Genomic DNA, 22,854 nt, shown 5'->3' with positions numbered 1-22,854 from the left:
GTCTCGGGCCGCTCGCAAGACTTGATGTGTCAACGTGGAGGGCATGGAAGTCTGTGGCGAGCACTGACGTCAGGAGTGCAGCGGACTTTGTCACCGCAGGTAATGAAATTTGCTAACCTCCTGATGTTGGCTCTCGTCATCCCACATTTTCCTGCATTGCTGTGTAAGAAGCTGCTGACACACTGCAGTGCGGGCAGATGCTGACACACTCCAGTGTAAGCAGCTGCGAGGCTGGCGCGAGAGTGGGACACAGACTGCAGGGGCACGCAATGGAAGTCACGCAGAAGTGCTTCTGGGTGGCTTCCGGGGATTTTGAGGACCCATTGACTTATATTGTGTCACGGTCCACAGTTACGGAATAAAATAGGACATGCTCCATAATAACGGAACCGACTTACGACATCCGATGTGTTTTTTTGTAGGATTGGATGCCTACGGAAGTGCTTCAGTGTGCCATCTGATCCTACACAAAAGACATTGAAAAGGTCTTGTCAGTAGGTCTGCAAAAAAGAAAGAAACTGACCAAGACAAACAGAACGGTCAACTGAATGAGCCCCTACATTGTAAAAGCCACTTCTGTGTTGTGCACGGTGCAGAGTGATCCTGAGGGTCTGAAGAGCCATCAGGTGACTCAAGAAAGGACCAGAGTGGCGCTGGACACCGGAGAAGACAGTGATCGGTGAATATGTTAACACACTGACACTAGACTAAAAATTTACACAGGTTTAGAGAAAAAAAGTTAATGTGCGTCTTCTTTAGATGAACGGTTTTGTCTGTTTTACAATGGAGCTGTGTATATCTGAATCAATTCTGAGGACAACATGCAATTTCCAAGCCACACATTTTTTTTTTCCAACACTGTTTTCTGAACTCTAGACAGATTTCTGTAGTCACTATGTGACAGCAGACTAATGAAAAATGATAGAGCGCTGTGCACACTGTCAGGATTCCGCTGTATTTCCAAGATAGGTCATCAATGTCTGATTGGACGGGGTCCGGCCCCCTGCCGGACCCCACATTCAGAACAGCATTCGGCTGTTCTAGGTACCAGCGACAGGAGAAGACGGCCAGAGTGTTCAATTTTGCTCCATCTTCTAATAGTGGCCGCGGCCAGGTACTGCACATCTGCTCCTATTCAAATCAATGAGGCGTATGTGCAGGACCCAGCATTCTTGTGCTCATATGACCATCTACTCTTGCCACTGACATGAGAGAATCTTAAAACTGTGCAGAGCATGCCTTGTGAGAATTCAGAAGTCTCCAGTCACCTAGAGTGAATGCAGACTTTCATCATAAACCTGCTCAACTCCTTTAATTATAAAATTAAGCACTATAGCCCAATCCTAACAGCATGTAATATACTCACTGTCATGATTCAGCTAAGAATCTTAGGCTATGTGCGCACAGTGCGTTTTTGGGATCAAAACTGCATGACTTTACTTCCTCAGCGAAATCTGAGTTTTAATTTTTGCTGTCCGCACACAACTTTTTTGTTAAGCTGCGGTTTTGAGCTTACAAAAAAAATGGACATGTCAATTCTTTCCTGTGTTTTTCTACATTTTCCCCCCATGGAATGCATTTGAAAAACGCAGAGATCAAAAACACAGCCAAAAATGCTCCAAAACGCGGTAAAAACGCATGCGTTTTTACCGGTGCGGTTTTTTGCGCGTTTTTTCCGCAGGTACGCTTTTGAGCGTTTTTAGCAGTCAAAATCACACGAAAACACAGCGTCAAAAAACGCAGTGTGCGCACTTAGCCTTAGAATTAAAGAAAAACTAAATAAACAGCGAATTTAATTTTGTATTAAAAATACTTAATTTCATAATAACTATTATTAATACAAAAATAAAAAACACGACACCTTACCTTCAAGGTGTAAAAGCGGCAAAACATACAAAAGAAATCTAGTATTAGTGTAGGGTATGTTCACACAGGGCTTTTTTGGTAAGTTTTTGCTGCGTTTTTTAGCTGCAGATATGCAGTTTTATGCAAATCCATGCTAATGTTAGGATGAACTCTTAATCAGAGATCACTTGTTGCCTACTGCCTGGCCTAATTGGTGTGGATTGAGTGCATGCTTGAAAAATGACATCTGACACAGTCGGATATTCATCTTTCCTCGGTCAGAGGTGGTTCAGAACTGCCTGATTTATTCAAGAGCATGCCTTTATATAACCATAGGAAAGGGGCATGGTCGGACTACAGTGAGCATACTTGGATGTGTCCATTGGTCAGTGGGTTGAACAATGTGTTGTTAGTCCATGAGCTGATTGGTGGGCGTCATCGTAGGCAGGTCTATGACGTCATCTGGTGGATCCATGGTGATGCTGATGGGAGGGTTTGTTTGTCGTCATCTGGTGGATCCATGCTGATTGTAGGGTCTGTGATGTTATCGGTGGCCATCTTAGTTATATCTGAAAACCTGGCTTATGTATAGAGAATTGATTTCATTGAACACACTTCCCACAGTGCTCTATGTCACGAGGTTAATTAAGTATTTAACCCAATGGCTCTCCTCAACACTAATAAAAAGCTGCATTTTACAGTCCCAGCAAAGTCTATGAGATTTCTGAACTCTCATGCACACACACAAACACCTGCAGATTTTTTCCTGACTGTTTTGTCTAATACCTGCATTTTTGCTGCAGATTTAAAATAAGCATGTCGATTCTTTGCAGCATTTTTTCATTGATACAACCCATTTTGTAGAAAAAACGCAACAAAAACGCCACTAAAAATGCATCAAAAAGGCAGATGACTCAAAGGAGATTTCGTGCCACAAGATCAGGTATTGGTCAGGAAAACAAAAACTTACCAAAACAGCTGGATCTGAAGAGTAAAGATGTCTTATCAGTTTTACAACACTGGGAACAGCGTAACCCCTCCCCCCAAAAAAAATAATCGCTGAATTGCTGTTTTTTCTTGATTCTGCCTCACAAAAAGCAGAATAGAAAGCAATCAAAAAATTATATGTGGTCCAAAATGGTACCAATAAAAACTCCAACTCATACTGCAAAAAACAAGCCCTCACATTACTGTTTGCAGAAAAATAAAAAACAATAGCCTTCAAAATACGGTGATGCAAAAAACCTTTACTTTGTAAACAAGCGTTTTTTTAGTGTGATAATAGCCAAACCTAAAAAAGCCTATGTAAATTTGCTATCACTGTAATTGTCACCTGAGGACTAAATCTGCCCTATCACTAAGGGTACCGTCTCACTAAACGACGTACCAGCGATTCCGACCACGATATGACCTGGTCAGGATCGCTGGTGTGTCACTACATGGTCGCTGGTGAGCTGTCAATCAGGCACATCTCACCAGCAACTCTGCGCTTGTAACCAGGGTAAATATCGGGTAACTAAGCAAAGCGCTTTCCTTAGTTACCCAATATTTACCCTGGTTACGTGTGCAGGGAGCCAACGCTAAGCGGTGTACGCTGGTAACCAGGGTAAATATCAGGTAACCAAGCAAAGCGCTTTGCTTAGTTACCCGATATTTCCGCTGGCTATGTGTGCAGGCAGCCAGCGCTAAGTGGTGTACCCTGGTAACCAGGGTGAATATCAGGTAACCAAGCCAAGCGCTTTGCTTAGTTACCAGATATTTACCCTGGTAATGTGTGCAGGGAGCCAGCGCTAAGCGGTGTACGCAAGTAACCAGGGTAAATATCAGGTAACCAAGCAAAGCGCTTTGCTTAGTTACCTGATATTTACCCTGGTTACCAGCGTACGCTGCTTACACAGAGTCGGTGCTCGTTGGTCTCCCACAGTCAAACACGCTGTTGTGTGCTGCACAGTGGGAGACCAACAAGCAAAACATTAACCAGAACAGTGTGTAATGATCAGCGATTTCACAGCAGGGGCCAGGTCGCTGCTTAGTATCACCACACAGCGAGATCGCTGATTAGGTCACTGGTACATCACAAAACCTGTGACTCAGCAGCGATCTCACTATGTGAGAAGTACCCCTTATCCACACAGTGAATGGCGATAGAATTAAAGCCAATTATTCAACTTCTGTTGATTTGTTCATTCTGCCTCCCAAAGATTGCAGAAAGGCTCAGGTAACATTTATCCTGCTCTCTACACAGAGAGATTAAACTAGGGATTAAGTGGAAATCTCTAAGAAAAAGTGATTAAGACAAAATTCCCAATGGAAAATCAGGAGGTGTATCTAGGCTTTCTTGCACCAGGGGCAGGAATTCTGTTTGGTGCCCCTCTGTGGTTTGGGTAGTCGTCATGTGACCACTCATTCATATATGATTTGCACACTTAGTCACGTGCAGACGAGCTGCTCTTCCTGACTCTCTCAATGTTCAAAGAAAATCAGAGTAGAAAGAGAAAATTGTACCTGAGTGGAGCGGCCATGTGATTACTGCTGCAACATAATTATGCCAGGTCTAAACCTCGTGGTGTGCACACAGCCTGGAGCAGCAGACTATGAAATCTTACATTCGTGTGAGTTTCATAACTGGGTTTTGCCTGGCAGATGACTATTTCCATGCTGTGATATGAGATGCATGCAGCTCCCAGGTGAACACAGGCGCATCGTTCACTAACAATTTCAGCAATGTCCCTCGTGATGGCGCTGTGCGCAGTGAACGGTATCACATGAATATGAAGTTTGGTCTTCAAGAAAATGGCCGCGCCGTTCCTGATAGTGAATGGTACTTTACTTTCGTTTTCCTATTCGATTTTCCCCAGGGTCGCGTTTTGATGACGTCGTGAGACGCGACAAGTAACTTTGCTGTCTGGCGCGGGGGTTGAACGGGGCACTTGTTGGAAATTCGTGACTATGAGTCTCCCGGGAGGGAGCCCGCAGCCCAGCTACCTGCTGGTGAGTACTGGGCGGGTCCTCTGCCCGGGGCACGGCCGTATCACTGTGCACGGGCTATGGCTGCTCATTACGCCCGCAGATTGGTGACTACCACGCTTATTGTTGGCACTGTAGTCATTACACAGGTTATAAGAGTCAGAGAGCCTCGGTGACCATCTCAATAGCAGCCATTACAGCTTTCCAGGAGACCTGAATCTGCATTCTATAGGGTCCCACTTCCCTCCCCATATTGCTGCCTTGTGTGGGTTATTTGCTATTCAGAAGCCTGGGAAAGCTGGATGATAAGATCAAAGGTGCTGTAATGGTGGCCATGGTGATTACTGCTAGAAAACTTCAGCTGTGGCCACTGTCTGACGAGTAGCGTAGTGGAGAAAAAAAGCGCAAAAAAAGTAATCTGACAACTGCGATCATTCTCGTTCTATCCGTTAATGGATCCATCATATATGTCGTGCTGTCATTAAATCTGTTTTGTAAAGCAATCTGTTTGCCCTTGTCTCCTCACAGACATCACTAAAATTCACCACCGTCTTGGGGGTCACTAGATCAGGGTGACTCTGCAGTCACTCATTTCTTAGACCTGAGGAGGCTGGTATAATTGTTTTGAAAAACCCATGTCAGAATGGCCGTAAACTCCTAAGCTAGATCACGAATACGCTCCTTTTAGTATTAGTTAATCTTTCACAAAGCCATTCTGACATGGATTTTCACAGTAAGTACACCAGCCTCATATGGTCTAATGTATGCAATTTGTGTTGTAAAGTCTGATGAGAAGTCCTCTTTAGGCTGGGGCTGCGTGGTAACACAAGAGAATGCGGTCACATTGCGACCCTAAGGGAACTGCGAATTGCTGCTCAGAGAACCTTCAGGGTCGTGACCCAATTCTCTTGTATTGTGCTGCCATGACGCTGCAGCACTGAGCAGTTTTTGGTCACATGACAGGTGTCGCCGTCAAAGGTGCCATATGGCCCCGGCCTTAGAGATGTCCTGATGAACAGAGGCACCAGGAAAAAAGCCCCTGGGCCATCAGAAACATTGCGGCATGGATGCGGTTTGCCTCCCTGGTGTTGCCATCATTGCCAAGATACTCTCTAGACCATGCAGAAGTCTGGGCCATGTACCAGTCTTTATATTATTATAGCGCCATCTATTCCATGGCGCTTTACATGTGAAAAGGAGTATACATAGTATGGACAAGTAGAATAATCATAAACAATACAAGGCACTGACAGGTACAGGAGGATAGAGGACCCTGCTCGCGAGGGCTCACAGTGTATAAGGGATGGGTGAGGATACAGTAGGTGAGGGTAGAGATGATTGTGCGGTGCTATAACGGACTGAGGGCTGCAGCAGGTTGTAGGCTTGTCGGAAGAGGTGGGTCTTCAGGTTCCTTTTAAAGCTTGTCAAGGTAGGCGAGAGTGATATGTTGTAGAAGAGCATTCCAGAGTATGGGGGAGGCACGGGAGAAGTCTTGGATGGGATGGTGGGAAGAGGAGATGAGATGAGAGGGGAGTAAAGAAGGAGATCTTGTGAGGATCGGAGGTTACGTGCAGGTAAGTACCGGGAGACTAGGGCACAGATGTAAGGAGGTCACAGGTTGTGGATGGCTTTGTAGGTAATGGTTAGGGTTTTGAACTGGAGTCGTTGGCAATGGGAAGCCAGTGAAGGGATTGGGAGAGAGGAGAAGTCAGGAAGTAGTGGGGGGACAGGTGGATTAGTCGGGTAGCATAGTGTAGAATAGATTGTAGGGGTGCGAGACTGTTAGAAGGGAGGCCACAGAGCAGGAGGTTGCAATAGTCCAGGCGAGAGACAATAAGGGCACGCACTAGGGTTTTTGCCGCTTCTTGGGAAGGAATGTACGAATACGGGAGATATTTTTGAGTTGGAGGTGAAGAGGGCTTGGATGTGGGGCTTGAAAGAGAGAGCAGAGTCTAGAGTTACTCCCAGGCAGCGAGTACATGGAACTGGGGAAGGTAAGCAGCCATTGATGGATAGGTCGGTTGGAGGCGTTGAGTGAGGAGGAGGATAGACAATGAATTCTGTTTCATATTACCACATACAATGTATTACCTTCCATATGTTCCTTTGCTTTTCCTTACATAGGCCTCGCTGAAGGCTGACTGCGTCAATAAACCCTTACCCCTCCGATGTCAGGACCTTATCAGAGTCATTGATGATTTTCCTGCAAAGGTACCATTTTCTATTTTCAGCAGATTCAGCTACACTTAGTTATCTGTCCTGTCTATTTCCAATCTGCATTGGTCTATGGGCTATTCACCCAGAATACGTATTTTTGTCATTGAAGGAGCTGCACGCCATCTTCCCATGGCTAGTAGAACAGGTGTTTGGCAGCCTGGACGGCAGCATTGTGGGCTGGAACTTGCGATGCTTACAGGAGAAGACAAATCCATCGGAATTTCATTCCACGTTGTTTTTTTTAGATCCCACGTGAGTCCATGATGTGGTTTATGATCCATTTTACCCATTTTATTTATTTTCTTTTTCGTTACAAAGAGCTTTGGTTTTTTCCAATTATTTAGTAGTGCAATGATGAAGCTAGTATACAAACTGCAAGCAGAGGAATACAGATATGATTTTCCGGTTTCATTCCTACCAGTAAGTAAACCTTTATATTTTTGTCATACATGGGGAAGAAGTCAAGGGTTTTGTCTGTGATTTAAAAAACAAAACTGTCCTTACATCAGATATCTAGATAAGATAAAAATACCAAACTGTAGGTATTAGGCTGGGGCTACACGAGCATATGGCATGTGATGCGAGAGCATCGGATGCGTTATGCTAATGACCCTCAGCTTCCTCTCTGCTGTGAGTGTGCTCCGAGTGTCATCTTTCTGTGATCCGATCACAGCTGCGAAGGAGAGGGAGGGACTAATCTCCCCATCTCCTCCATAATCAGCCTGTGCATATATCGCACTGCACGCCGGTGTCATCTGAGTGCAGTGTGATATTTCACTTGCACACATAGACTTTTGTGGGTACAAGTGAATACGCATTGGATTGAACTCCCAGCATGCTGCGATTTGTTTTCTCGGTCCGATTAGGTCTGAGAAAAAAAACCGCTGATGGGAGCGACCCCATAGAGTAACATGGGTCCGGGTGGAATGCGATTTTTATTTTTTATTGTTTTTATTATTGCATTCCACTCAGCCCGTTTTACTTGCTGTGTGTCCTAGTCCTTACCTCCTCTGTTAGTTTGTATTTACTCACCCTGCTGGGATGGCACCAAGTACATCTTTGCTCTCTGCAAGTTTAATATGTAGGAGGAGCAAAGATATTCTAATTTTCTAATGTGTGAAAACCAGATGCAGAGAGAGTTGCAAAACCTGACACACAGAACGTAAACAGGTCCAAGAGGCTGAAAAAAATGGATCATTCCACATGTGATAGAAGCAAAATGTGGGAGAAACTGGTCTAACCTTTAGTATTAACTTGGCCACTTTGTAGAGATTGCACCACACTCCTAGTCAGCTGGATTGCAAGGAGTGGTGCTGAACAAGAGAAAACCAAAGGAGTCTTGAATGTTGTTTTCGTCTGTGGAATCAGCAAAGATTCCAGAAAATGCCCGCACCCCTTACTTTCCACAATATAATGTTATGGCATATTCTTTCAGTATTTTGCAACGTTATCAAATCAGAATATCTCTTTAAAGGGGTTGGCCAGTCTATAATGACAAGGCTGCAGGCGCTCTGTGTGTCGCGCTGTGTGAATCCTGACAGTGCACACACTGTCCGCTGAGGATTCTCCGGTGTCAGAGCTGGGAATGCCACAATGTGACATGCATACCCCTTCCAGGATCTGACATGATGGTCGCAGCTTCGCTCAATGTAAGTCTTTCAAGCAAGGCTATGCACATCTATTGGGATTCTGGCTGGCAGTCTGCATATCGAATACTAGAGGCCATGTGACTGCCGTTCCCGGCTCTGACACCTGACACTGTCAAAGCAGGGGTATCACAGGTAAGGGCAGTGAAAAACCCTTCCAATGATAAAAACTGTCAGACAGCGCTGTATAGCGTCCGTGCACACATCTCCTGCGATTGACCTCACAGCTGTATCACAGATTATCAACACTCTCCACCTTGTGCTGCGACGTGAAAAACACTCAGGAGTGCCAAAACCTTATTTCATTTTGGTCGCCTGGATAAAGAAATATGCTTGTTCATCTATAGTGGAAACATTGATATATCACAATAAAAAAAAATATTTGCATCTATCCAAGAGTGTGCGGACAATACGGTTTAGCTAAGACCTTTCCAAGGCTGCCTGTTTCTCAGGTATCTGGTTTTCCATTACTCTGTAATTCGTCATTTATTTTTGTGCAAATTAGTTCCTCAAGTTCACTTTTGGGCATATTGGTGCACTTGCAGTCCTGCGCTCCTCTTCACTTCTCCCCGCTGTCACCCCCCTCCACTCTTAGTTGACAGTGTAGACCAGGGTGATGAGAGGGAAGCAGAACCTATGTGTTCATTGTTAATAATAAGGAAGGGGTGGCTCTGGAGAAGAGGAGCCGAGGTCTCCACTGACGCATGCCGGAGGTCTCCACTGACGCATACACCATAGCATTTACAAAGCTACATTAAAGACGAATTTCAGCACCAGAGAGTGTAGAAGTAGATATCATTGGAAAGGCTTAAGGGTATGTGCACACGTTGCTTTTTTTTCCGCGCGGAAAAAAAACGCACCCTCTGGCAGAGGGGAGAATTGTAAACAATGCTTTTTGAGAAACAACGCATCGAAAACGCATGCGTTTTTCATGCGTTTTTCATGCGTTTTTTTAGGTGCGTTTTTTAAGACTTGTCAGTGTTAATAAAGTTGGTTGAACACAGACCTTTGGAAAAAAAAACCTGTGATGTCATTTCCTTCTCCACATTCTGTTTGGATAAATGGGAGGGCTTGGAATGGAAGGAGCACTATTTGAATTTTGGAAAAGTTGAAATAAACTTCGCGCACCAAGCCCCTTAGGTACCTATACGTCAGAAAACCCCCACAAGTGACCCCATTTTGGAATCTGCACCCATCAAGGATTTTATTCAGGAGTATATTAAGCATTTTGAATCCACAGCTACTTCACCCAAAATGTTGCTGTAGCAACAATATTCTCACTTTTAGGCCCATTTCACACGTCAGTGAAAAACACTGACGTTTTTCACTGGCGTGTAAAACACGCACATGTCCCTCCGTGTGCCGTGAATCACGGCACACATGGGTTGTCTAAGTGCAATCCGGGCTCCGTTCTCCGTGGCCCGTGATTGCACTTAGAGATTAACTCACCTGCACCCGCTCCCGCTCTCCATGGTGCTGATCGCTCCCGCGGTGCAGCATCCGGCCGGCGCTGACCCCCGCAGCAGCTGCTTCCGGGTCGGCTGTGTCGTGCATCATGAATATGCGCGACAATAATGAGCCGGCTCAGAAGCAGCAAGCTGCACGGGCTGCAGAGGACATCGCTGGACGCCGGGTGAGTTAAAATGATTTTTATTTTAAAAGCACGTTTTTTTCTGGCACGTGTTTCACGGATCACACCACTGCGTGGTCCGTGGGACATCAGTGATGCCAGAAAAAAATGGACATGTCTCCGTGCGGCAATCACGCACACGAGAGTACGCCGCACGGAGACACGTGCAGTGAAAAATCACTGACGTGTGAGCAGACCCATTCATTATAATGGGTCTGCGTATGTCAGTGATCCTGGTACGTTTAAAAAAAAGCACAAACATACCAGAATCACTGACGTGTGAAAGGGGCCTAAGGCTATGTGGCCATGATCCAGCGACACGGCGTCTAGTACACAGTGTCAGCCTTCCTGCAGCTGCCCATGCCCACGATTTGGGTTCAGGCTGCTGTGGAGCTCTATGCTACCTGCAGAGAACACTCTCATCTCCGCAGCATAAATTGACATGCTGAGGCTCGGGAAGCCACGCTACCGGTCAGTTTATGCTGCAGAGAAAAGATGCACAGTGGGCATGGGATCTCCAAAAATCCTTCCACTGTGCTTCTACTGCACAACGCAGCGTTATGGACGCAGGGAAAACACTCAGCGCCCATAACGCTGCAAACCCTGATTGTGGACACACAGCCTATAAAGCGTCAATGGATGAAGGGATGTCAAATATATAGAACGTCCCACCCCCGCCTGCATATTCTAAGCTGGCACCTTTAGTACCTTTCATGTGGCACTAAAGGGTGCCTAGCTTAGTATTTATCCAATAAAAAAAAAATAAAAAAATGAAAAAAATGGCGTGGGGTCCCCCCTATTTTTGATAGCCAGTCAGGGTAAAGCAGACAGCTGTAGCCTGCAAACCACAGGTGGCAGCTTCATCTTGGCTGGTGATCAATTTGGAGGGCTCCCCAGGCTTTTTTTTTTTTTATTTATAAATAAAGAATAAAAAAAAAAAATAACGTGGGGTCCCCCCAAATTAGATCACCAGCCAAGGTGAAGCTGACAGCTGGGGTCTGGTATTCTCAGGGTGGGAAGAGCCATGGTTATTGGACTCTTCCCAGCCTAAAAATAGCAGGCCGCAGCCGCCCCAGAAGTGGCGCATCCATTAGATGCGCCAATCCTGGCGCTTCGCCCCAACTCATCCTGCGCCCTGGTGCATTGGCAAACGGGGTAATAAATGGGGTTGATACCAGATGTGTAATGTCACCTGGCATCAAGCCCAGGAATTAGTGATGTCACGGCGTCTATTAGATACCCGACATAACTAATTGACAGTAAACAAAAGCAAAAAAAAGACAAAAAAACTTTTATTAGAAAAAACACTCCCCAAATCATTCCCTTGTTCTCCAATTTAATCAAAAAATTTGAAAAAAATGGGTCCGCAGCAATCCATATGGACGTCCCACGCCGCCTCTGGACCTTCTAGAATATGGGGGCACGTTCAGGGAACGTATCCCCCAATTTCTAGGAGGGCAGACCCTCCATTTGAGGAGAGTGGGTGCCAAAAATCTGCACCCACTCTCCCCGGGTCACAGCTGCAGAGTGCGAGCAGCCAGCACAGCTCTCTGAACACAGTGCTGGCTGTCAGCTGCTCTGCACATGTGACCGGCCGGCGTCTGCTGTGAAGGAGGAGGAGGAGGCCGCGGGGGATCAGCGCTGCGACCGGACACGTAAGTGGGAATACCGGGGGAATAGGGGGTGACCGGGCAGGGCCTGGGGGGCATTTTTCTGTCGCATGTGTTATTGCACATGCGACAGAAATCATAGGAGCAGGGCGGCCGGTGCGCTACTGTGCGCGGCCATGTTGGATTTTCGGGAGGGGGGGGGGTGTCGGGGGTCGGGGCGGGCACTTTGGTGACATCGGGGGCTTTCCTGGACTTTGCCAGGAAGTGAGGTCAACAGGAAGCCTCTTGACCTCACTTCCAGGTAAATGCCTGCGTTCTGGCGTGCCGACAAAGGCCGCGGACCGCAACAAAAAAGCAGCTCCATGCGGTGTAGCTGCGTTCTGACCCCACATCATTGATTCAATGGGGGAGAGAACGCAGCCACACCGCACAAAAGAAGTGACATGCTGCTTTTCTTTCCGCACCGATTTTTGGCATCCAAAACGCTGCGTTTAGAAACGCAGCGTGTGCACTGATTTTTCAGCTTTCCCATACACTTTGCTGGGAAAGCTGAACGCATGCAATTTGCCACTGAAACGCTGCGGTTCTAAACGCAGCGTTTCCGCTGTAAAAAACGCAACGTGTGCACACAGCCTAACACTGCCATATCCTGCAGTACCTCTGAGGCTAATGTTACTGATAAAGTCCCTTTGTTTTGACTCCTCTGTTTTCTTTTGCCCAGGGTCCTGTCCGTGCTTCCATACAGGAGAGAGTCTTGCCCGAGTGTCCTTTCTATCATAACAAGATCCAGTTTCCGTCCTCTGGAGGACTTGGGTTACATTTGTCTCTTAGTATCCTTTTTATTTCTGCATAAAGGTAATAGACTGTAAATCTGTATTGTGAGCTATAGCAGTACCTTCAGCCCCTGTGCAGTTTTCTGTCAGGGCTGGCAGTCAGCCTGCCGCACACTTTTTTTCCAAAAGCCGTGCTCAGCTTCTCATTGATTTACACGTATGTCTTTGAAGTCTGTAGAAGGCTCTGGACTTGGCGAGGCTTTTGCTGAAGTTGCATAGATGTAGCCCCCAGTACACGATAATATGTGCACTTTAGCATTGATGGCCATGTTTCGAGTGGTGAGTACCAGTAATGAGGGTACAGCAGCTGACGGTAGGGGCGCATCTTATTTTGCTCATGGGCAACATGAATTCTAGTTCTGCCCCAGTTGCTCTTACTTTTCTATAACACTTTCCAATTCAGGAAGTTTATTCTTGGCCACTGACATAGCAGATTTCATGAATTTAGCACATTGGGTCACACCGCGTCTTTTTCAGGTGGATTCGGCATGGAATCCTCCTTTTAAAAAAGTGCCCCCTAAAATAAACATAATGGTCAGCAATGTAAGCACAACATTACAGGGCACATATTCCGTCACTTCCTTTAACTGTTTTGGGGTTCGGAAACTTGAGGGCAGCTTCTCCCACTCTCTGTACCGCAAGTATAGGGTGAAAGATGCTGCCGTTTGAGCCCCCTCATGAATGACATCAAAGCCACCTCAGGAAAATGATCGCCGTCACTCTTTCTCTTCACCAGGGGAAAACTCCGGGATAACACCGGTGTGTGTCTAATTGATGACGTGCAAACATAGCCATTTATTCTCTCCTTAAGGCCCAGTCACACACAACGACTTACCAGCGATCCTGACAACGATTCGACCTGATAAGGATCGCTGGTAAGTCGCTGGGAGGTCGCTGGTGAGAAGTCACACAGTCAGACCTTACCAACGACGCAGTAACGATACAGGTCGCAGTAGCGACCTGTATAACTATCTATCTCGGCGGTCATTGAGACCCTGTCACACAGCGTCAAACACAGCGATGCGTCCTGTCCAGCAGGACATCGCCTTTGAAGAAAATGGTCCGGACTGTTCGGCAACGACTAGAGATCTCACAGCAGGGGCCTGATCTCTGGTAGGTGTCACACATAACGACATCGCTGGCGAGATCGTTACTGCGTCACAGATATGGTAACTCAGCAACGATCTCTTTAGCAATCTCATTGTGTGTGACTGGGCCTATAGAGTCTCTGAATCAATTAGTTCAGCAAGGTTCCTACTTTTGTGCTGATTATTTCATCAAGTTGTCATATGCTGGTCCTTAACCCTAACTGGTATCTGGCCTAGAGGACTTTATTACGGGATGAGCACCAGAATGGTGGACATTATTATAGAACGAAGGACATTAGTAGAGGACGTTATTACAGGACAGAGGCCATAAAAAGACATTATTACAGGATGGGGGCAGGAAATTTTTACAGGACAGAGGACATTGTTTTAGGTAGGGGCGAGGTTGGGACAATATTACAGCTTTGGTGACATTATGACACGATGGGGGTCAGGACGAAGGATATTATTACTGGATTGGGGATGTTATTACATGAAGGGGGACATTATTACAGGATGGTGGTAAGGACAAAGGACATTATTACAAGCTGGGGTGTATTATTTACGAATGGGGGCCTGGACGGGATAACATAATTGCCAGGGTGGATGACAGTATTATCTGGGCCTATTAGAGAACAAGATTACTTTCTTTGTCGCTCCATTGGGAGACCCAGACAATTGGGTGTATAGCTTCTGCCTCCGGAGGCCACACAAAGTATTACACTTTAAAAAGTGTAACCCCTCCTCTCTGCCTATACACCCTCCCGTGCATCACGGGCTCCTCAGTTTTATGCTTTGTGTTGAAGGAGGCACACATTCACGCAAGCTCCACATTTTAGTCAGCAGCAGCTGCTGATTGTATCGGATGGAAGAAAAGAGGGCCCCAGGGCCCCCGGCATGCTCCCTTCTCACCCCACTAAGTGGGCGGTGCTGTTAAGGTTGAGGTACCCATTGCGGGTACAGAGGCTGGAGCCACATGCCGTTTTCCTTCCCCATCCCTTAGAGGCTCTGGGAGAAGTGGGATCCTAACCGGTCATCCATGCACTGGGACCGGGCTCCCTCCGCAGCCCCTGTGGGAATCTGCCGGACAGGAGACTTGAAATCATCAGGGACAGGCCCTGCATCCAAAAGGTACTCTGTGTCCCCTTGGGGACGGTGCATGGAGCGCTCGTGTCACAGACGCTGCAGCGGCTGCTGTGTTTTTATGACGACCGGGACTACCGCGCCGACCGCGCCTGTTTGCCGGCCGCGGTATTAAATTTAGTCCCCGGCTTCATGCGGCCTAGTACCATAACTCCCGCCCCCGGGCCTGCCAGTCAGGGGTAAGGGCGGGACGGTCGACTTGACGTCGACAGTGAGGGCTGGAGCATACTTTAGGTGTCCTCCTCCCCCCTCACTGATCACTGTGGGGCACCAGATTCCCGCACTTTATTAGTTGCCGCCCACGGCCCCCTTCTCCCCTGAGAGCTCCGGCAGCCATTTTTACAATCATTCTGCCGGTGGAGGATTTCAGGAACGAGCTCTGCAGCTCTGGGAGACCCAAGGCAGGGAATCTGGTGGACACACAACCGCTTTGGGCGGTCGGTAAGCCACACCGGTCACCCGGTGCTGGTCCCCCTAGGGTGCCGAAGTGTATATATATATGTATGTATGTATGTATGTATGTATGTATGTATGTATGTATGTATGTATATGTATATATGTATGTGTATATGTATGTATATATATATGTATATATGTATGTATATATATATATGTATATATGTATGTATATATATATGTATATATATATGTATACATTTTCTCTGTTCGGCCGCATTGTGGAGACAGCAGCATGTCGTTCACAAGGAGCAAGGGTGCCAAGACACAGGGTTATTTTGCAACCTGTACCTCTTGTGCGGCTATGTTACCTGCAGGTTCCACCTACCCTCACTGTGAGCAATGCTCGGCCCCTGTAGCACTCGCTCAGCCGGAGCCTCGGGCGCTGGTGGGACCCTCGGCGCAGGCAGAACCGCCGGCCCCCCCTGTCCAGGTGGCAGGGGACAGAGTTTGCAGTTTTGGCTGAGAAACTCTCTGTATCGCTTTCACAATCCATGGCTCAGTCTATGGATAAATGGTCTGCTAAGATACTAGAAGCCTTGCAGTCCAGGTCGGTCCTTACACAGGCCCCGGGCACTGTGGGATCATCGCCCCCAGGCCCCTCTCGGTCTGCGCCGCAGCGTGCTCCTGGGGTGGCACCTAGGTCCCACGGGGAGGACTCCGGCACGGACCGTAGTCCCAGACCGGCTAAGCGGGCTCGCTGGGAATCTTCCCCGACTTCATCACGCTGTTCGGGATCTCAGCTTGAGGACTCTCTGGAGGATGAAGCGGATGTCGCAGCTCAGGGCTCTGACCCGGACGTTGCTCTCAATCTTGATACACCTGAAGGGGACGCCATAGTAAATGACCTTATAGCGTCCATCAACCAGGTGCTAGATCTTTCTCCCCCAACTCCACCTATAGAGGAGTCGGCTTCGCAGCAGGAGAAACACCAGTTTCGGTTCCCCAAACGTACACGCAGTGCGTTTTTCGATCACTCTAACTTCAGAGACGCTGTCCAGAAGCCCAGAGCGGTTCCAGACAAGCGCTTTACTAAGCGCCTTACTGACACACGTTACCCCTTCCCCTCTGACGTTGTTAAGGGTTGGGCTCAATGTCCCAAGGTGGATCCTCCAGTCTCTAGACTGGCGGCTAGATCTGTAGTATCAGTGGCAGATGGCTCATCGCTCAAGGATGCCACTGACAGGCAGATAGAGCTCCTGATGAAATCCATCTATGAAGCCACAGGCGCGTCTTTTGCCCCGGCCTTTGCAGCAGTTTGGGCTCTCCAAGCTATCTCAGCTTGTCTGTCTGAGATTAATGCGGTCACACGTACCTCTGCTCCGCAAGTTGCGTCTTTGACGTCTCAGGCGTCGGTATTTTCATCCTACGCCATGAATGCCGTCCTGGACTCTGCTAGCCGTACAGCGGTAGCGTCCGCCAATTCGGTGGCAGTCCGCAGGGCCATGTGGCTACGCGAATGGAAGGCAGACTCTTCTTCCAAGAAGTTCTTAACCGGTTTGCCGTTTTCTGGCGACCGATTGTTTGGCGAGCGATTGGATGAAATTATTAAGCAATCCAAGGGAAAGGACTCGTCCTTACTCCAGTCCAAACCAAACAAACCTCAGCAACGGAAAATTCAATCGAGGTTTCGGTCCTTTCGGCCCTCAGCCAGAGCCCAATCCTCCTCGTCCAACAGGCCACAGAAGGGCCAGAGGAACTCTTATGCATGGCGGTCTAAGTCACGTCCGCCAAAGACCGCCGGAGGCACTGTCTCCAAGGCGGCCTCCTCATGACTTTCGGCCTCCCCAAACCGCATCCTCGGTCGGTGGCAGGCTCTCCCGCTTTTGCGACGCCTGGTGGCCTCATGTCCAAGACCGATGGGTGAGAGACATTCTGTCTCACGGTTACAGGATAGAGTTCAGCTCTCGTCCTCCGACTCGTTTCTTCAGAACATCTCCGCCCCCGAGCGAGCCGAGGCACTTTTTCAGGCGGTGAACACTCTGAAGATAGAAGGAGTCGTGATCCCCGTCCCCCTTCAGGAACGTGGTCGCGGGTTTTACTCCAATTTGTTCGTGGTGCCAAAAAAGGAAGGATCATTCCGTCCCGTTCTGGACCTCAAACTGCTCAACAGACACGTGAGAACCAGACGGTTTCGGATGGAATCTCTCCGCTCAGTCATCGCTTCGATGTCCCAAGGAGACTTCCTAGCATCAATCGACATCAGGGATGCTTATCTCCATGTGCCGATCGCACCAGAGCATCAACGCTTCCTGCGTTTCGCCATCGGGGACGAACACCTTCAGTTTGTGGCACTGCCTTTCGGCCTGGCGACAGCCCCACGGGTCTTCACCAAGGTCATGGCATCCGTTGTGGCGGTCCTACACTCTCAGGGCCACTCGGTGATCCCTTACTTAGACGATCTCCTAGTCAAGGCACCCTCCCGGGTGGCATGTCAACTCAGCCTGACCGTCGCTCTGGAGACTCTCCAGAGGTTCGGGTGGATCATCAATTTCCCAAAGTCAAAATTGACACCGACCCAATCGCTGACTTACCTCGGGATGGAGTTTCATACTCTCTCAGCGATAGTCAAGCTACCGCTGGACAAACAGCGTTCGCTGCAGACAGGGGTGCACTCTCTTCTTCGGGGCCAGTCTCACCCCTTGAGGCGCCTCATGCACTTCCTGGGGAAGATGGTGGCAGCAATGGAGGCAGTCCCCTTTGCGCAGTTTCATCTGCGTCCACTCCAATGGGACATTCTCCGCAAATGGGACAGGAGGTCGACGTCCCTAGACAGGAACGTCTCTCTTTCCCTGGCAGCCAAAACCTCTCTTCAGTGGTGGCTTCTTCCCACCTCTCTGTCGAAGGGAAAATCCTTCCTGCCCCCAACCTGGGCTGTGGTCACGACGGACGCGAGTCTGTCAGGGTGGGGAGCGGTTTTTCTCCACCACAGGGCTCGGGGAACCTGGACTTTGACAGAGTCCTCCCTTCAGATCAATGTTCTGGAGATAAGGGCAGTGTATCTAGCCCTAAAGGCGTTCCATCGGTGGCTGGAGGGCAGGCAGATCCGCATACAGTCGGACAATGCCACGGCGGTCGCGTACATCAACCACCAGGGCGGCACGCGCAGCCGTCAAGCCTTCCAGGAAGTTCGGCGGATTCTGCTGTGGGCGGAGGCCACAGCCTCCACCATCTCCGCAGTTCACATCCCGGGCGTAGAAAACTGGGAAGCAGACTTCCTCAGTCGCCAAGGCATGGACGCAGGGGAATGGTCTCTTCACCCGGACGTGTTTCGAGAGATCTGTTGCCGCTGGGGAACGCCGGACGTCGATCTCATGGCGTCTCGGCACAACAACAAAGTCCCGGCATTCATGGCACGGTCTCAAGATCACAGAGCTCTGGCGGCGGACGCATTAGTTCAGGATTGGTCGCAGTTTCGACTTCCCTATGTGTTTCCTCCTCTGGCGATGCTGCCCAGAGTGTTACGCAAGATCAGGTCCGACTTCCGCCGCGCCATCCTCGTCGCTCCAGACTGGCCGAGGAGGTCGTGGTACCCGGATCTGTGGCACCTCACGGTGGGTCAACCGTGGGCAATCCCAGACCGTCCCGACTTGCTGTCTCAAGGGCCATTTTTCCATCTGAATTCTGCGGCCCTCAACCTGATTGTGTGGCCATTGAGTCCTGGCTCCTAGCGTCCTCAGGGTTATCTCAAGATGTCATTGCCACTATGAGACAGGCCAGAAAACCAACGTCCGCCAAGATCTATCACAGGGCTTGGAGGATCTTCTTATCCTGGTGCTCTGATAAGGGTTTTACTCCCTGGCCGTTTGCCTTACCCACGTTTCTTTCCTTCCTTCAATCCGGAATGGACAAGGGTTTGTCTCTCGGCTCTCTCAAGGGACAAGTATCGGCGCTTTCCGTGTTTTTTCAAAAGCGTCTGGCCAGGCTTCCGCAGGTCCGCACATTCCTGCAGGGAGTTTGCCACATAGTCCCACCTTACAAGCGGCCGCTGGAACCCTGGGATCTTAACAGGGTCCTAAGGGCTCTTCAGAAACCACCTTTCTTTGTCGCTCCATTGGGAGACCCAGACAAATGACAAATGGGTGTATAGGCTATGCCTCCGGAGGCCGCACAAAGTATTACACTAAAAGTGTAAAGCCCCTCCCCTTCTGCCTATACACCCCCCCGTGCTACAACGGGCTCCTCAGTTTTTATGCTTTGTGCGAAGGAGGCAGACATGCACGCACAGCTCCACAGATTGGTCAGCAGCAGCTGCTGACTATGTCGGATGGAAGAAAAGTGGGCCCATATAGGGCCCCCAGCATGCTCCCTTCTCACCCCACTCTTGTCGGCGGTGTTGTTAAGGTTGAGGTATCCATTGCGGGTACGGAGGCTGGAGCCCACATGCTGTTTTCCTTCCCCATCCCCCTTAGGGCTCTGGGTGAAGTGGGATCCTATCGGTCTCCAGGCACTGAGACCGTGCTTCATCCACAACTCCTGAGGAGCCTGCTGGATAGGAGCCGGGTATCGTTCAGGGACATGGCCCTGCTACTTTAAGTTACTCTGTGTCCCCGTGGGGACCGCGCACAGCAACACTCCAGCATTGCTGGGTGTGCTAGTGCACCGGGGACCGCGGCGCTGACCGCGTTTGTGCCATTATACACTGCAGCGTCGCTGAGTGTGTTTGTGTATGGGGACTACCGCGCTGACCGCCGCTGCCATTGTTTTTACTGAGGCGCGGCTGGGACTGTCAGTGCGCCGGGGACTCTGCGCCGGCCGCGCTTATACGGCGGCCGCGCTTATAACTCGAGTCCCCGGCTTTTGGGCCTAGTCTCTCTCTCTTCCCGCCCCCAGCCCTGCCAGTCAGGGGAAGGGCGGGACGCTGTACAGCACGGCAGCACTGAGGGCTGGAGCATGCTTTGCATACTCCACCCCCCTCACTGTGCACAGTGAGGCACCAGCTCCCGCACTTTCTGGGTCACGCCCACGGCTCCCTCCTCTCCTCAGGACGCCGGCAGCCATTCCTGTCAGCTCCTAGGACGCTGCAGAGGGGAGACAAACTCTGGGGGACCCAGGCAGGGATTCTGGTGGCCACACAACCGCTTTAAGCGGGCGGTAAGCAGCACCTGAGGTGCTGGCCCCACTTGTGCAGAAGTGTGATTATAGTTTATATGTTTACAGGCTATACTTTACACTGTATGGTGCACAGTTGATTTCTGGCTATATACCCTGTTGTGTTGCTCAAAGGAGACAACAATATGGCGCCCACAAGAAGCAGGGGTGCCAAAACACAGGCTTACTATGCTGCCTGCGCCGCATGTACAACCTCGCTACCGGCAGGTTCCACTGACCCTCATTGTATGCACTGTTCGGCCCCTGTGGCACTTACTCAGCCGGAGCCTCTGCTAAGGGGGGCCCAGGGGGAACAACCAGCTAACACTGTCCAGGTGACAGGGACGGAGTTTGCAGTTTTTACTGACAGACTTTCTGAGACTATGGCTAAAATACTAGAAGCTTTGCAGTCCAGACCGGTATCTCAGACCATGGGCACTGTGGAATCACTGCCCCCTAGTCCCCCTCAGTTGGAACAACAATGTCTCCCCGGGGTGTTTCATAGATCCCAGGGTGAGGTCTCTGACACAGACCGCAGTCCCAGACCGCCTAAGCGAGCTCGCTTGGAAATCCCCTCGACCTCATCACATTGTTCAGGGTCTCAGAGAGATGACTCTCTGTATGATGAAGCGGAGGTAGCTTATCAGGATTCTGATCCTGAGGCCGCTCTCAACCTTGATACTCCTGATGGGGACGCCATAGTGAATGATCTTATTGCGTCCATAAATAAGATGTTGGATATTTCTCCCTCAGCTCCTCCAGCAGAGGAGTCAGCTTCTCAGCAGGAGAAGTTCCGTTTCAGGTTCCCCAAGCGTACAGCGAGTATGTTTCTGGATCACTCCGACTTCAGAGACGCAGTCCAGAAACACCGAGTTTGTCCAGATAAGCGTTTTTCCAAGCGCCTTAAGGATACACGTTATCCCTTCCCCCCTGACGTGGTCAAGGGCTGGACTCAGTGTCCCAAGGTGGATCCTCCAATCTCCAGACTGGCGGCTAGATCCATAGTTGCAGTTGAAGATGGGGCTTCACTCAAGGATGCCACTGCCAGACAGATGGAGCTCTGGTTGAAATCCATCTATGAGGCTATCGGCGCGTCTTTCGCTCCAGCATTCGCAGCAGTATGGGCACTCCAAGCTATCTCAGCGGGTCAAGCCCAAATTGACGCACTCACACGTACGTCTGCGCCGCAAGTGGCTTCCATAACCTCTCAAACGTCGGCATTTGCGTCCTACGCTATTAATGCTATCCTGGACTCTGCGAGCCGTACGGCGGTTGCAGCCGACAATTCGGTGGCATTACGCAGGGCCTTGTGGCTACGGGAATGGAAGGCAGATTCGATTGCCAAAAAGTGCTTAATCGGTTTGCCATTTTCTGGCGACCGTTTTGTTTGGTGAGAGATTGGATGAAATCATAAAACAATCCAAGGGAAAGGAAACTTCCTTACCCCAGGCCAAACCAAAATTACCCCAACAGAGGAGGGGACAGTCGAGGTTTCGGTCCTTTCGGGGTACGGGCAGAGCCCAATTCTCCTCGTCCAAAAGGCCTCAGAAGGATCAGAGGAACTCCGATCTATGGCGGTCTAAGTCACGCCCTAAAAAGACCACCGGAGGTGCCGCTACCAAGGCGGCTTCCTCATGACTTTCGGCCTCCTCACACCGCATCCTCGGTCGGTGGCAGGCTCTCCCGCTTTTGCGACACCTGGCTGCCACAGGTAAAAGACCGATGGGTGAGAGACATTCTGTCTCACGGTTACAGGATAGAGTTCAGCTCTCGTCCTCCGACTCGATTCTTCAGAACATCTCCGCCTCCCGAGCGAGCCGATGCTCTTCTGCAGGCGTTGGACACTCTGAAGGTAGAAGGAGTGGTGATCCCTGTTCCTCTTCAGCAACAGGGTCACGGTTTTTACTCCAACCTGTTTGTGGTTCCAAAGAAGGACGGGTCTTTCCGTCCTGTCCTGGACCTAAAACTGCTCAACAAACGCGTAAGGACCAGGCGGTTCCGGATGGAATCCCTCCGCTCCGTCATCGCCTCAATGTCCCAAGGAGATTTCCTTGCATCGATCGATATCAAAGATGCTTATCTTCACGTTCCGATTGCTCCAGAGCATCAGCGCTTCCTGCGCTTCGCCATAGGAGACGAACATCTCCAGTTCGTGGCACTGCCGTTCGGCCTGGCGACAGCCCCCCGGGTTTTCACCAAGGTCATGGCTACAGTAGTCGCGGTCCTCCACTGCCAGGGTCACTCGGTGATCCCTTACTTAGACGATCTGCTGGTCAAGGCTCCCTCCCAAGAGGCATGCCAGCACAGCCTCGACGCTACTCTGGAGACTCT

At 49.6% G+C, this 22,854-nt stretch overlaps 1 protein-coding gene across 3 annotated transcripts in view; it reads left to right on the top strand.

Moving 5' to 3' along the window:
- Positions 1-4,725: 4,725 nt before the first annotated feature.
- Positions 4,726-22,854, top strand: part of SMPD4 (sphingomyelin phosphodiesterase 4) — a 91,375-nt gene continuing 73,246 nt past the window's right edge. For all 3 annotated transcript variants that reach the window (XM_075321770.1, XM_075321762.1, XM_075321779.1), the window contains exons 1-5: positions 4,726-4,836; positions 6,937-7,023; positions 7,139-7,281; positions 7,374-7,449; positions 12,637-12,745. In XM_075321770.1, coding sequence (XP_075177885.1) covers positions 4,795-4,836; positions 6,937-7,023; positions 7,139-7,281; positions 7,374-7,449; positions 12,637-12,745 — 457 coding nt within the window. In that variant the 5' untranslated portion in view covers positions 4,726-4,794. The remainder of the gene's footprint in view (positions 4,837-6,936; positions 7,024-7,138; positions 7,282-7,373; positions 7,450-12,636; positions 12,746-22,854) is intronic.

Source organism: Anomaloglossus baeobatrachus, chromosome 1 (genome assembly GCF_048569485.1).
Source record: "Anomaloglossus baeobatrachus isolate aAnoBae1 chromosome 1, aAnoBae1.hap1, whole genome shotgun sequence".
In the NCBI taxonomy this organism is placed as follows: domain Eukaryota; kingdom Metazoa; phylum Chordata; class Amphibia; order Anura; family Aromobatidae; genus Anomaloglossus; species Anomaloglossus baeobatrachus.
Note: the sequence above shows the minus strand (reverse complement) of the source record. Positions and strands in the feature narration are given on the sequence as shown.